The 14,570-nt window shown below is 27.3% G+C and overlaps 2 protein-coding genes across 2 annotated transcripts in view; one reads left to right on the forward strand and one right to left on the reverse strand.

The window, feature by feature from the left end:
• LOC106683034 (adult-specific cuticular protein ACP-20) overlaps nucleotides 1-6,419 on the forward strand; it is a 7,065-nt gene extending 646 nt beyond the window's left edge. The window contains exons 2-3 of the mRNA XM_014424239.3: nucleotides 4,104-4,196; nucleotides 6,090-6,419. Of these exons, the coding sequence (XP_014279725.1) occupies nucleotides 4,104-4,196; nucleotides 6,090-6,329 (333 nt within the window). The 3' untranslated portion in view covers nucleotides 6,330-6,419. The remainder of the gene's footprint in view (nucleotides 1-4,103; nucleotides 4,197-6,089) is intronic.
• The window catches only part of Lmpt (Limpet), a gene marked incomplete at its 5' end in the record, with an annotated part of 767,445 nt that overhangs the window by 733,375 nt on the left and 19,500 nt on the right, over nucleotides 1-14,570 (reverse strand).

The following is a 14,570-nucleotide window of genomic DNA, read 5'->3' on the forward strand; positions in this document are numbered from 1 at the left end:
ATATTTTATATACAAAAATAATACTGCTATAAAATACAAATAAATAAATAATAGAGATATTTCAATAACAATATTTTCAATTAAGGAGAAAATAATATTTTTTTGCAATTATAATTTAAAGGCAGAATTTAATAAAATAACAATAGAAGAGTTTCAGGCAAGAATACTACAAGCCACGTGATATAAATTTATCAGTTGAATAGTTGCCAAAATTATACAATTTTTATTTAATATTTTATGATTCTTATTATATAAAATCAAAGGAAAATATTTTTGAATTATGATGTTAGAAAAACAATTCAAAATTTTGTCTTGTCACATTCAATGAATCCACAACGTGATGCCATATAAGTTCAATGTTTAAATTTCCCTTTATACAATTTTATTAAATCAATGAAAATTTAATTTGAATATTTGAAAAAGTAAAATTTTAAATCACTTCTACTTAATTTAAAAGAGCAGAATAATATTCGTGAATGGAATTAAAAATATCGAATATTGCGTCAACTGATTGAATCCATATAGTAAAAAACAATTTTTAAATATATATATTCTGAACTATGGATAGCCATATCTCATACATCCCAGCTTTCAGGAGATATATTAGTATATAAAAGGGGTTGTGCATAGGAAAAAATAATTCCGAAAACGAAAATAACATAACTTTTAAGATAACTAACTACCATTGAGCCTAAATTATTAAGAGGTAAAAAATTAAAAGAACAAATAATTCATATTTAACGACTACACGGGGTATAAATCATTTCAAAGTTTCTAGTTGGCAAGTGACAAAAAGCATCTACTAAGACTGCTCATAAATTGATGAAATTTTATAGACACAAAAAATATATATGTTTAATCTATTACAACTATAAAATTCATTTTATGTTTTTCCAAGGATCTCGTAACGAAACCTAACAGCCAGAAAGTTGCTCTGTTAAAATCAAAGAAGAATGTCAGCAGATAAAATGCAAATGAGCGTAATGTAAAGCAGTACCTCTGACAATTACAACATTTACACGATTTGTCCATTCCAATAGTTAGCTAATGCATTTCAAAACTGGAACGAAACTTCATAAAAAGTATGAAAACGATTCTGTGGTTGCCGATTGCATCTTGACGAAAAAAGTGAATACTTTCCTCACAGGTTTAAAAAAATTGAAATAATTGTCATTATATATTTGATTAATTGAAACTGAAAAAATTAAATTGTGATTTGAATCTGGAAGTAAAAGTTTACATTTTTTTTTTTTACGATAATAAATAATATCCTTGCAACTTTTCAAGGTTTTTTTTCAAGGTTAAATTTGGACGAGTAGCTGTAATTTGATGAAAAGTAAATTTTCATTTTAATCGCATGAACGAAAATTAGAATCTTAAAAATTATTTTGAGAATTACTTAAATATCTCGGAGTATTAGTGTTTACAAACATTTTTTTTTCACGAAATCCTATAAAATAAAAAACATATTCTTCCAAATAATAACTACTGATACATAAACACGGGTTTAGGATCTCGAGTATCCCTTAATTATACGGAGCTATTCAATGAGGGTTATTGCTCTGATAAAAACAAACATATTTCACTATATATTTAGACTTGGGTCAGAGTTGTTATCAAAAAATATTGTAAATTAAAAAACTAAAAAAAAAGCAGAATTTTAAATTTGGCATAAAGGCTTCATTTTTTATTTTTAAAAACTCAATGATTATAAAATTTTATGATCCGTTTCAATATAACTGCTAAATACCTAAGACTTGGTGAAATTTCGAACTTGAATTATATTATACAAAAAATTTATTAGTTTCCAAAACCCACTGTTTTGTGACAAGTCGGAAAAAAAAATTTAACTGTTTGTGATTAAATACCCTGTTAAATACAGCTGTTTCAAAGTTACAAATCTGTCATGGTTTTACTTTACTTACGTCTAAGGGAAATGTTGACAGTATCTGCGTAATACGAATATTTTTCATTTCATTTATTATGATATTTGCAAAAAGTTATTTCTCAATGATATGTCGTGAACCAACTTTTGAGAAAAGTTGATAAAAGCAACTAAAAGTTGACAAAGCAACTTTAAGGTCCATTGCCGCATGGTCAGGTTAACTCTAAATCTAAACTGTATCAGATAATTCTGATGTTCCTACCTAATTATTACAGACAGATGCTTCACCAGTCTGTTTGCTTTTGTTTATAGGCGTAAAACATCACTGTTTATCAACGCCATTTATTTCTTATTAATTTTAGCTTAAATTAGTTTTATTATTTTATTTTTTGTTTTATTATTCATTTGTTTGATGTTATATTTCTGACAGTAAACCTTTTGATTATAATAATTGAATTATTAATTTTATTGCTCACGACTCTAAGAGTAAACTCTAAATATTAATAAGCAACTAAGTGAATTGTCATTGCAATCATTGATAGAACTCTCTGAAACACAAACTTGTGATCAGCACTGTGTTCTAAACGTCTAATTATAAGTATCAATTTTTTGTAGCGGGAATAATTTTATTTAAGGATTATGAACCCTATAAATAGCTCCTAATCTCATAAAAAAAAAACAATAATTGTACCATAATATGACTGAAACCAAATTCATTGAAATTGAATAGCATCTGGAAATAAGAAGACAATTAAAAAAATAGTATTCAAAATTCTTAAAAAGCAATCTCTTTTGGTACAGATTTTTTTTCTGCTATAATTCTAAATACATTGCTGCAGTATATAATTTTTTTATTATGTTTAGTTGTAAATATAATCAATCCTTGAAAACGTATAAACGATTTAGTATAATTTCACTTTCTATTGTTGTGATCTACCAAAAAAAAAATTGAAACTGACGAGGGTAGAACACGATTATGCAACACCAATCCTGAAGAAACTTGTTTTGGTAATTGTAGGTCGAAGAACGTTTGACACCTTTCTTGAGTGAGTGGACATCACTGGACGATTGGCAAGCAATTAATTATTTAAATTATTTCTATTGAACTTTTTAAAAACTGCTTGTAATCAAAGAATTTTATTTGAGCTAAATAAATTTCATTGAACTGAAATGAAAACAAAAATTTGAAAATATTATTAAAACATTAAAAATAATATTTAATTTTTTTTTAATCATTAATATCCTGGCAACCATAAAAAAAAAAAAAAATTAAATTCATTAAAACTACATAGTATATTTAAGGTTTTTAGCTCTGCTAAAGTCAATAGAAATATTTTTTGTCCTAAAGCACACACAAAAATAAATCAGCTAAACAATCATAAAACATTTTTATTTTCGACTATATTAAACGCAATCCAAATGGCTCAATTATCGTTTTATTTTAAATCCCGTCAAATTTCTTCAGAACACACAACCTTCAAAACAACAGATAAATTAGGACTTCCTTTCAAATATAAATTAAGAATAATTATGATAATTTTCACATAATTATTAATACATGATAGTATTAATAATGTAAATTTTCGTACACAAAAAAAAATATATACTTAAAATAGTATTTAAAATAAAAGTAACATCTACTATGAAGTTGACATCCATGATGTCATTATAAAGAATATACTTTATTTACCTATACCAATTTGTTATGCCATAGTTGAGTGAATTCAGAAATTTTTGGACATATTTCAAAAATAGAAAAATATATAGACTTAATGTTATTTTTTCATAATAAAATTACTTAATTCAATTTACGAATTAAAAAAAAAGAAAATATAACTCGAGTCTTATGCGAAACGGAATAATTGCGACATTAATTTTAAGTATGTTCGCGCTTTATACTGTAATTATAAGTAAATAAAGCAAAATTGTTTACATTTATGATAAAAACCTAACAAAACTTAAACTACTATTTATCGAAAAATTCGATCTTTTGAATTAAATAATATACACTACAATTACAAACTCTCATATTTATAAGAATTAACATTTATAATCAATAAGGAAAGTTGACAGAGGCTTTATGGGATTAAATAGAACTATAAACAATAACGCAGACCAATAATACGTTACATAAACCTATATGTATTAAATATCAATATCATAAAATACCAAGATTATTATACTTTAGTGTTAATCTGACACCGATTATGATACGCAGGCACTTGTTCTCCTTTCACTTGTCTACGCAGCTTCGGCTATTGGTGGCTACGGTGGAGGTCATGGTGGACATGAGGATCATATCGATTATTATGTAAGTAGTAATTAGTTAATATTATCAATAAATATTATTTAATCTACTTTTAAGATTCTTAATTATTGTAATTAAGTATAATTAAAGACCACAGGAAAAATAAGTGCCACTTTTTAATGTGTTTAGGAAAATAAAATTTATGTTGGCACCCTTCACTATTTCCAAAAAAAAAAATTGGTATCAACAGAAGCAGCTACTGCTGAAAAACCAAATTTAAGAAAATAATTTGATAAAATCATAAACCCAGCTGATCAGGGAAAAACAAGGTATTTTTGTGTCTTGCGGATCTGGAATTCGGTATTCTACATACTAATTTATGAATTAATCTAATTTTTCTCCTTTACGCATATTCTTCAAAAGCTGTTTTGATACGTTCAAGATAGTTCAAAAACCAGTCAGAGCAAAAGCATCTTAGATAAAAAGAAATATAGGAGTTACTTATTTGACATCTGTGTTTTTTCAATTGTTTTTCTCATTTAGTTTTAAAGCGACCTAGTCAAAATATTTCTGCGAAGGATGAAACATATTGAAATATAAACTTTTAAATGACATCACATGAGACTTTAGACTAATGTTAATTATCACCAATTCACATGTAATTTATTTATCTCTATTTATAATGCCGAAATTTATCCAAACCTTATTTCAGTTTTCTAATCGATTATTAATATAATCAGTGCATAATGGATATATTTTTATTTAGATTTAATTTAGATGTTGTATTTCCAAAAAACAACAGCACATTGGAAATCTTAATAATAAAATAAGTTTAAATTAGGTCCTTAACCGGAATAAGAATACTCGACTCGTCAGATTATGGACACAATCTTAAGATAATAAATAATAAAAGAGTTATAATAAGCTAATTGATACATACAATTGACTTTATAACAATAATACTGAAATCATATTTCATAAATATTTAATGAGAAGAGTAAACTAACTCTTGGCTCGAAATTTTGACCTAACGTAAATTTAAATTAGATAAATGTAATAACCTAAAAAAAATCATTAAAAGTTACATTTTTACCAAAAAAAAAAGTGTAACCTAATGTTAGATTAAATTTAAATTATTATATAACAAATTTGATAACATAGTATTAATTAGAAGGAACATCATTGAGATCAGTATACAGAAGAGTTTGAAGTGGAAGTTTAGTAATTATAAAAAAAGTTAGAGAAACTTTGTATTAACAAAAAAAAATAATTACTTGAAAAAAGATATAAAGTAAAATAAGAAATTATTCAGAACAATTTTGTTACGGTTGTTTAAGTATATATATATTTTTTTTCTTTCATAAATGTATGTAACTCTTAATTGCACTTAATATGCAATACGCCTGCGAAAGCAAAACGAAAGTTAACTAAATTACCTAGAATCTGGGGGATAGGGGACCAACCCAGTTGGAGTATTACAGTACGGTCAATTATGCCAAAACAAAATTTTAACTATAAATTGATAGACAAACCATTTAGTTGCTGAGGCATTCTGTATTTTGTATTTCGACAAAAAAAAAAGTCTTGATTTAACATTTAATAATAAAAATTAATTGAACATTATATTTCATACAAATCCAAATTTAAAACAACTTTTTTTAATGGAATATTAAAAAAAAAATTGACAAAAGATGATAAGAATCCTACCTGCACATAAACCTCTTTTTTTTACTTTTGTGGGACCTATCTTTCCACATTATTTCGGTAACGGACTTCGACTTATGCAAGAAATGTTTATTTGTTTAGACTTATGCAATGCTTATCACCAATGAATAGAAACATCGATTTATTGCAGATTGAGACAAAAACTACAGAATATTAATAAATAAGACGTTTAAATTAATTATTTCGTACTATGCAGACAGAATTAAAATCAGAATATTCTACTCTCCTTAGGCACCACCCCATTACAACTTCGAGTACAGCGTACACGACCCCCACACCCACGACGTGAAGAGCCAGCACGAGACCAGAGAGGGTGACGTGGTCAAGGGCTACTACAGCCTCAAGGAAGCCGACGGTACCGAGAGGATCGTCCACTACACCGCTGACCATCACAACGGGTTCAACGCCGTCGTAGAGAGGAAAGGACACGCTGTCCATCCTCATGTCGTCCACCACGGTCATCACTACTAGATCTACAAGAAATACATTTAGTCTTACAAGAAATACACAAAGTAAATAATCATTAAGCTCTTTCAGAACGCACGAGTCATAGTTTTATATTTTTGTAAAAAAAATAAAGTATAAAATTACTTAATTAATTATATATCAGTAAACCAATAAACATACATCCCGTACATCTGTATAGTAATAATAATATATATTTGGTGAATTAAATTAGAAACATATATCACATCTCTGTCCCAAGTTCAATAGTATTACATTTCAATAATGGTGATTTTGAGACATGCCAGTAATCTTAGCAACAAGGATAAGATCTATACAGTTCAACACCGCAAGTCTCGAAATATTGTTTCTACTTATATTTTATGAAATATGTTTTACTACATAGATATTACACTTATTGCTAAGATCACAATCACATCTCAAAATAACCATTTTTTGAAATGTTACACAGTTAAACTAGGACAGCGATATACTCGATATAATTTTCGGTCTTCATACATCAAAAAAAGGTAATGTTTTTTTTTTATAAAAACATAACAATTTCAAAAAATATTTTAACCTGTTTGCTTAAGTGTGAAACATATAGCATTAATATCACTCAGAGATTACTGATATCATTATTAAAGACAATAATTGCATTAATAGCTAATATGGAACTTAGGGCCGTCCGTAGCTCAGGTGGATAGGCGCAGGATTATCAATCTAAGATCTGAAGGCGGCGCCGGGTCGAATCCGGTTTCGAATTATTGTAGACTTTTTTCATTATGTGTTGGTCACACAAAATAAATATATAAACTTTTTGTTGCTTTCAAGGTCTACATGCAAAAACTTTTCCTTCTCAGAAGTAGAAACGCATGGGGCTTTTATGGGTAAAATATGAAAAATTCAGCACATTTCACTTTACTGTAAACTACACGAAAGTAAAAGAGGGAATTTAATTAATTTAGAATTGATGCAGAGGTTGTGACATGCTCCATAAAAAATAAAAAAGATTACAAAAACTTAATGAATTACCTCAATCGACCTGCATTAAAAAAAAAAATATGATATAACAAAAAAAACTAATAATCAAAACGAAGAACAATCAATACTCAATCTATCACTCTCATTCCACCTAATATGTTTCAGTTTATCCTACACTTTATATTTTTTTTTTTGTTAATAATTTATTAATTGCCTATTTATTGACTAATTTTTTTTTGGAATATTTCTTTAATGGTATTTTTACTTTTTTATATATATTTTATTCGTTTATTATCATCTTAGAAATAACTCATTTTCAAATATTCGTATTTCAAGACTCTGCAATATTACTGTAAATGTAGCATAATATAAAAACTGGAAAAATTAGCCATATAAAAAAAATAAATACATTATATATATTTTCATTAACTTCAATGGACTGAATGCACTCGAATTGTTAGGCTATCACGCTTCTCCACTAAGGTCTCTAATCCGAATAGTTTATAATTGACTGTTATTTTAAGAATGGTTTTTTGGCGCGTGGTTACCGGACTACTCAAGCAGTTGAAAAAAAGAAGCGGTAAAAGACAAACAGCTGTCCTAATATCCGTCCGCGTAATTGACATTTATTTATTTATCTAAGCCTCCAGTTCTATCGTCGAGTTCCCTTCTACCTACGAAAACATTTTCGATGAGTTGGCATTTTTAGCAGCTATTTGCAATACCAAGCATTTGTAAAAATCTTAGTAATTTACAGTCTTATTATCACTTTACAATGTTTATACCTGCACATAAAATAAACTCAAATCAACCAAATAGATAACATATAATGTTTGTTATAGTTGATATCTGTAACCGTTTCTCAATTTTTCGGTTTCATTTAGACATGCTTTCGTTTAAACATATCTGAGTCTCCTGAAACTGTTTATTTAAATCAATTATCTAAATAATATACATAAGAATTATTATTTATAAATATTTCTTTACTAATGAGTCGGCCCGGTTTGTCTTAAATGGTATTTGAACAATATTAATTTTTTTTTTAAAGTTGATAGTAGAGGGGTCGCGTGCAAAAGACATCCCCAACCATTTACAATATTATAACCATGATAATTATAAATAATAAAAATCAACTATACATAAAACAAATAAATAATTTCAAATAATAATAGCTATGTAATGACGATTGAAATAGAAAATAAAAATAAATTATACTTAGAGACTTATTAAAATAAACAATTGACTTATACTGAAAAAAAAAAAATAATTTGAGAAAAGAAAAATTAAAAAACGACAAATAAAATTATAATGATAATAATAAAGATAATTAAATAAAAAGTTTATTTAAGCCACAGCCTCTTTAACTGCTAATATCTGGGAATGAAATTTCATAAATCGCTTTTGATGAATTAATCTGCCTATTCTTGAGGAATTCATTAAAACGACATAAATTATCTAAAAATGGTTCCATGTTTTCAATAATCAAATATTTAAACGGTATTTTTTAAGTATTTCGAAAACATAAGGGATAATAAGATACATTCAGAATCTTCAGCATTCGGGTCAAAAGAATATCATAAATTTTCAAAATCAAAAGGATCAAAGAGATCTAACTCCTTTCATCAAATTTTAGGGACCGTTTCACGAACTAATCACGGTTTAACATTTTAGAAGCCATCTTAAATTTGTAAATTTAAATCTCTAAAAGATAATTAAGCTGATTGCCTTGAATAAAAAGGCATACCGAAACTTTATACTCTTTGATGTCATTGTTTGTCAACATGATTAATGATTGAAGTTAATTCAAATGAATAAATTCAGAAGTGCTGAGTTATGGGCGTTGAAGCATCATAAACAAGCTTTTTCTTTAGATCAAACCGAACCAGCTTAGATTTGTGGTTACTTATACAAATAGGAGTTGAGTACTCTTTCAAAGGCTTAAGACAGCCAAATAAACGCTCTGAGTGATGAAAGACTTCTATTTTTTCCCCTTCAAGTGAATCGTATCACCGGAATTAGTTATAAGTTCAGAAAAACGGAAAAAAAAATTAAAAATATGTAATAAAACAAAAAATCTGTTATATTTTTTTTGCTAATTTAAAACATCACTACCAGCGTAAGGATGGTATTTTATATAAATTCCATTATATATTTTTTTTATTTCATTTTTATTAGTTAATTTCAGGATAGCATTATATAACCTCACTTACTGGAAAAAAGAAAAAAAGAATGAACGTTTGCTGTTTTTTAACAAAACATTCAAACACGAATCAATTAACAATGCCTATAAATCACACACCAAAATTGCAAAAGTTCTTAGGTTCATTTAATACAACTTATTTGTATCTAATTTTTGGGACTAAAAAACCAGCCGATGATTTCGATTAGATGTCAGCATTTTTAAAGAATAGAAAAGGTTTTCGAAATACAAGAACAAGAACGAAACGATATTTTTAAAACACTTTTTTAGACATTTAGAGCTATAAACTGGTAAATGAATTGAGCGTTCAAATGAAAAAAAAAATCAGGGATCTAAACCCAAATAATTAAAAAAAAAAATTAAAGAACAAACATATATCAATTAAAGTTTTATTAATTTTTCTATTCAAAATAAAATCGGGAAAAAGTAGCGGAGAAAACAATAAATCTACCAATTGTCCATGTCACAATGAACCTGAGAAATTTTTTATTATTTGTAATTTCAATAACCAAATATTAATAAAGCATATATCTCTAATACATCTTATTAAAAAAATACAACGTAAAAAATTATTTCTAAAATATATTTGTATTAAAAATAAAGATGTAATGAATTTAAAATAACACATATTAATGAAGCAATCGGTAACAGAAGAAGGTACCGTTGTCATAAAGCTGGAAACGGCTTTATCTGGAAAAGGTCCAAAGATTGTTTTGTACGGACGGGCTCAATTATGAACTATTTTTAGTAAACAAAGATAGAGGCGAAATAGGTGCTTTAAGAATAGAAATTACTTTGTTGTATTTTCAGCACGGCTGAGGGATGATACGTTAGAATAAGAACTACCTAACAGCCAAGGTCCAATTATTTAGCGAAAATTTCATAGGATTGGACAGAGAAAACCTCATTTTAAAACCAAAAATGTATTTACAATTGAAAAATAAAATCTGGCCAGAAAAAAAATAGTAGTACGTAATGTAAAGTAGATACATTAATACAATATATTTAATTTTCTTTAAAAAAAAATAATGATCCATAAGCAGGGGAAAAATTTATTTTAAAAAAATAACAAAGAGCTAAATAACAAAAAGCTTTAGTTCTTTTATTTTTTTTATGATTTTTTGTCTTCTTTCTATACTTTATTATTTTTGTCTTTGTCAATCCCTCTTTTTTTCTTTATTCCTTTTTTTATCCTGCCCTTTTTTCTTTTTTTTTATATTCTCATATATTCTCTTTCAACCCAATGTGACTTTCCTCTTCCCCCCCCCTTATTATTCCCCTCTTTAACATAAATAAAACACACCTAAAATAGCATAAGTAAATATAAATAGCATATAAGCTCGTAATATAATTGGTAAAAGTAGTGATAGATAGATATATAAATATACATAAATAAAAATAATAAATAAATAACAAATAGATATAAAAAGTTTTTTATGTTATGTTTTATGTTTTTGTAGTTTCTCTTTCTCTTTTTTCCAGCGATAATTTTTTTATTTCATTCTTTAGAAATTCAAATACTTAATCTATGCTAATGATGCTGTCGCCAAGTATCATTAGGAGCTTTCATTCCAAACCCAAAAAATGACTACAACAAAGAACCTATGGATAGCCAGGAGCAAAAAATACTGTAGAGAAACTTCTTATCCAAAAACATGGGTGTTTCTTAAAAACATCCAACGGCACACTTAAAAATAACTAAAAGTGTATAAAGGTAAATTATAAAGATATCATTTTAAAATCAAGAAATATAAAATGATTAAAAAAGAAAAAAAAAATAGAAATTATAATTTTTTTTTCACAAATAAACTCTCACTGAAAATAACTTAAAAGTAAAATATATGATAAAAGGATTTTTAAAAGATATTTTGCTTTTTAAAATATCTTTAGAAAAAAGTCTTATAATCAAAATTATTCGTTAATTCCAGAGCTGTTTTAACATTAAACAATCTATAGATTATTTAATTAATATTTACGACTTCTGCTATGTGGTTAGCAGGAGCAGGAGATGGAGAAGACATGCAGCTGACAGGAACGAGCTAAGAAGAATTATGTCGGAAACAAACAACATACAGGATTGATATGGAGCCTATGTATAGATATATAGATTTTCTAGGGGGTAACCAACCAATACTGACTAGAGGGAGGGGATCAAATTTTCATTCTGTTGGCCCACAACGAAATAAAAGTAAACTAGACCAGGCCGTATTCGAACCTCGAGTGTGCTATAATGACGCCTCAACTCCCTCGACTACAAAGGGCCTGGAGTAGGCGATATTGAGCAACGCAACAAGCATTAAACCTTTTCAAGAAATTCAAATTCCTATTTTCATAAATAGGATTCTTAATGTATACTTAAAATTAGATCCAAAACTATTTTAAAATTGTAACTATCAATGAAAAATTCTAAATGAAACATATCTTAAGTCTCCATTTTATTTATATCATGAATGAAATTCCACTAAATATTAATAAGTACAACATGTAATTTTGAGTGTATCATTTATAAGCGTTGATATATCTCGCTAATGCTTCAGAGTTGTGAGAATAGTCGGGCATAAATAGTACCGCCACAGACAGCTTTACTCATCAGGCAGAAAAAAGAAAAAGAAAGTTGGCTAGCTAAATAGAGATGAATGTAGGGTTGGATTCCGACAGTACGTGCTCTAAGCGTTGGATGCATCCAAATAACCCTTAACTCAGTTATAAATTGTGGCTAACCCGTCTCCTACCTTCTATTTTAATACCGGTCCGAGATTGCTTAACACAGGCTACTGTTCACAGTTTATTCAGTAAGCCTACCAGTCCAGAAATAGTAACCACGAGAAACATACTGTGTAATATGTACGAAATAAACAGACCCTAACAAGAAAGATATATCTCTTCATAACAAATTTAAATTAGGAATATATACATATGTGTGTTCGTGTTTGCGTACATTTATTAGCTGATTCAAGGTGAAAGCAGGTATTTGATATAAATTAATTTAGGCTTTTAATACATAAGGAATTATATTTGTATTAATACACAAATTAATTCGGCCTGTAAACCTGTTCTCAGGTACAAAATCTGCAAGGACTTTATATTGAATAATTACCATAAAAGTAAAAATAAAATTATTGAGTAAAAAGTTTATTGAAATTAGACTATATCAAATTTCCACATAATTTAATTTTCATGTATAACTCAACATTATAATAACCATTCACCGGTCATATATTCATCGAGTAAATATTATTCAAAAAATAATAAACTATAAGAACAATTTTTTATTTAATGTATAATTGTTAATAATAAATGAATTATATATTTGTAATCAAATAATGCCTATCATAAGCCTCAATGTTACAGAATCCCTCTAGGAAAAGAAATTTATAATGCCACTGAACCAATATTCAAGCCAAAGGCTTGCATTTTTTTTATTAATTTAGTCTTAAAACTTATTATTTATTAATTACATTTTTTTCACGTTAGTTTGCCACACAACTATCAAATTATAAATAATGAAGAAGTTTGGGAGAATTAAAATAGGTTAATAAAGTAAATAAATAATATATTCAAATATTATAATTAGTAAATAGATAATACCTGTTATTAAAAATTTTTTCCCTGAAAAAACTCATTATGGATGTCTATGTTTTAGAATTTAAATATATATATATGTGTGTGTAAGAATTAATACATAAACAGGATTTTCGATATAAAACTAGCAAGCAGAAAAATAAATCGTAAAGCCAGAGGCAAACAATTTTTAGGTCTACTTTAAAACTAAAAACAATTGCGTATTGCTTATTAATTTTGAGGTAAAAGGTGCTGTCGAAGCGTGACAAAATCAGGTACCTCACAGACCACACCAACCATTTAATACTTGCAATAATTACAATTAAATTCATCGAAATTTTACTTAATTCTAAATGTATCATGGTAATAAACTGTGAGCACGAATTCGAGTAACCCTTACTAAATTTGCCGTAAGATTAGTTGTTGAATTAAGGTTCTATGAAAACTGAGTTCTTGTGTTTGATCGATTCCACTGAAGAAATAACATTTAAGTAAAATTAAATATGCTGACACTGCTATAAAAATAAATGAGAGTAATAAACTTTTGAGGTGAAAATCGCACAAAAACTGCTTTGCAAATTATTTATGGATTACGAAATTAGCACAAATTTTAGCAGGCTTTAGTCCGAGCTAAAATCGGACGTGCTATTGCACCTACCACAATAATGTCAAACGATTTTTTAACTTTAAAATAATTAGTACAAGTTGCATCAACAAACCTGCTATTGTACTATGTTTGTAATTAATGTTTCATTAAAAGCACATTCTATTTTTGCTAATAGATATAGTCAGTTAGAAATAGAAAATGAATGAACTTTTTTTTTTTTAACAGAGAAACAAATTAACAATAAACAGATAAACAAACTACGAGAAGCAATATATCTCTTCTAAAGGATACATAAAAACTAATCACGACATAAAAAAAGAGATTAAAATATATTCAGCACTAAACGAAAAACATTCTATGTTTGTTTCCATCGTTAGAACCATCAACCCAACTAAGAAAGTGTTGTTGTTGCTTAATATTGTAATGTTTTCCAGCTTGCTTTTAAAAAGAATAGACGAGGAACGACGTAAGATTCCCTGTAATCAAGACCATAAAATGTTATTTTTAAGAATTGTTTTCATATCATGAGGTTCTTATCATCCTAGGCTGCTCCGGCTATCAAACAAATATTTAAATTATAACCAGGCCAAGTATACACAGCGTGCAAAACCCTGAGCGAAATATTTTTTGATAATCTTATTTTTCATGCATAGTACGTGTAGCGTAAGATTGCTAATATTGATTTAAAATATTGTATAAAGTATTCAACATCATTCATATATCACAATTAAGCAATACAAATCCAAACAACGAAAATAACTTACGCAGTTAAAAAATGAAACTTCTAAACCAGGGAGGCAATCAACGTGAAACACAGATTCAACGGCTTTTTATTTGGAAATATTAGGTAGGATTAAATTACAGGAATTTGAATGCATAATACAAAAAAAAAAAATCTAATAATAAAAATACACTA

The sequence above is a fragment of the Halyomorpha halys genome, unplaced genomic scaffold (assembly GCF_000696795.3).
Source record: "Halyomorpha halys isolate HHAL.00 unplaced genomic scaffold, Hhal_1.1 Scaffold458.1, whole genome shotgun sequence".
Lineage (NCBI taxonomy): Eukaryota > Metazoa > Arthropoda > Insecta > Hemiptera > Pentatomidae > Halyomorpha > Halyomorpha halys.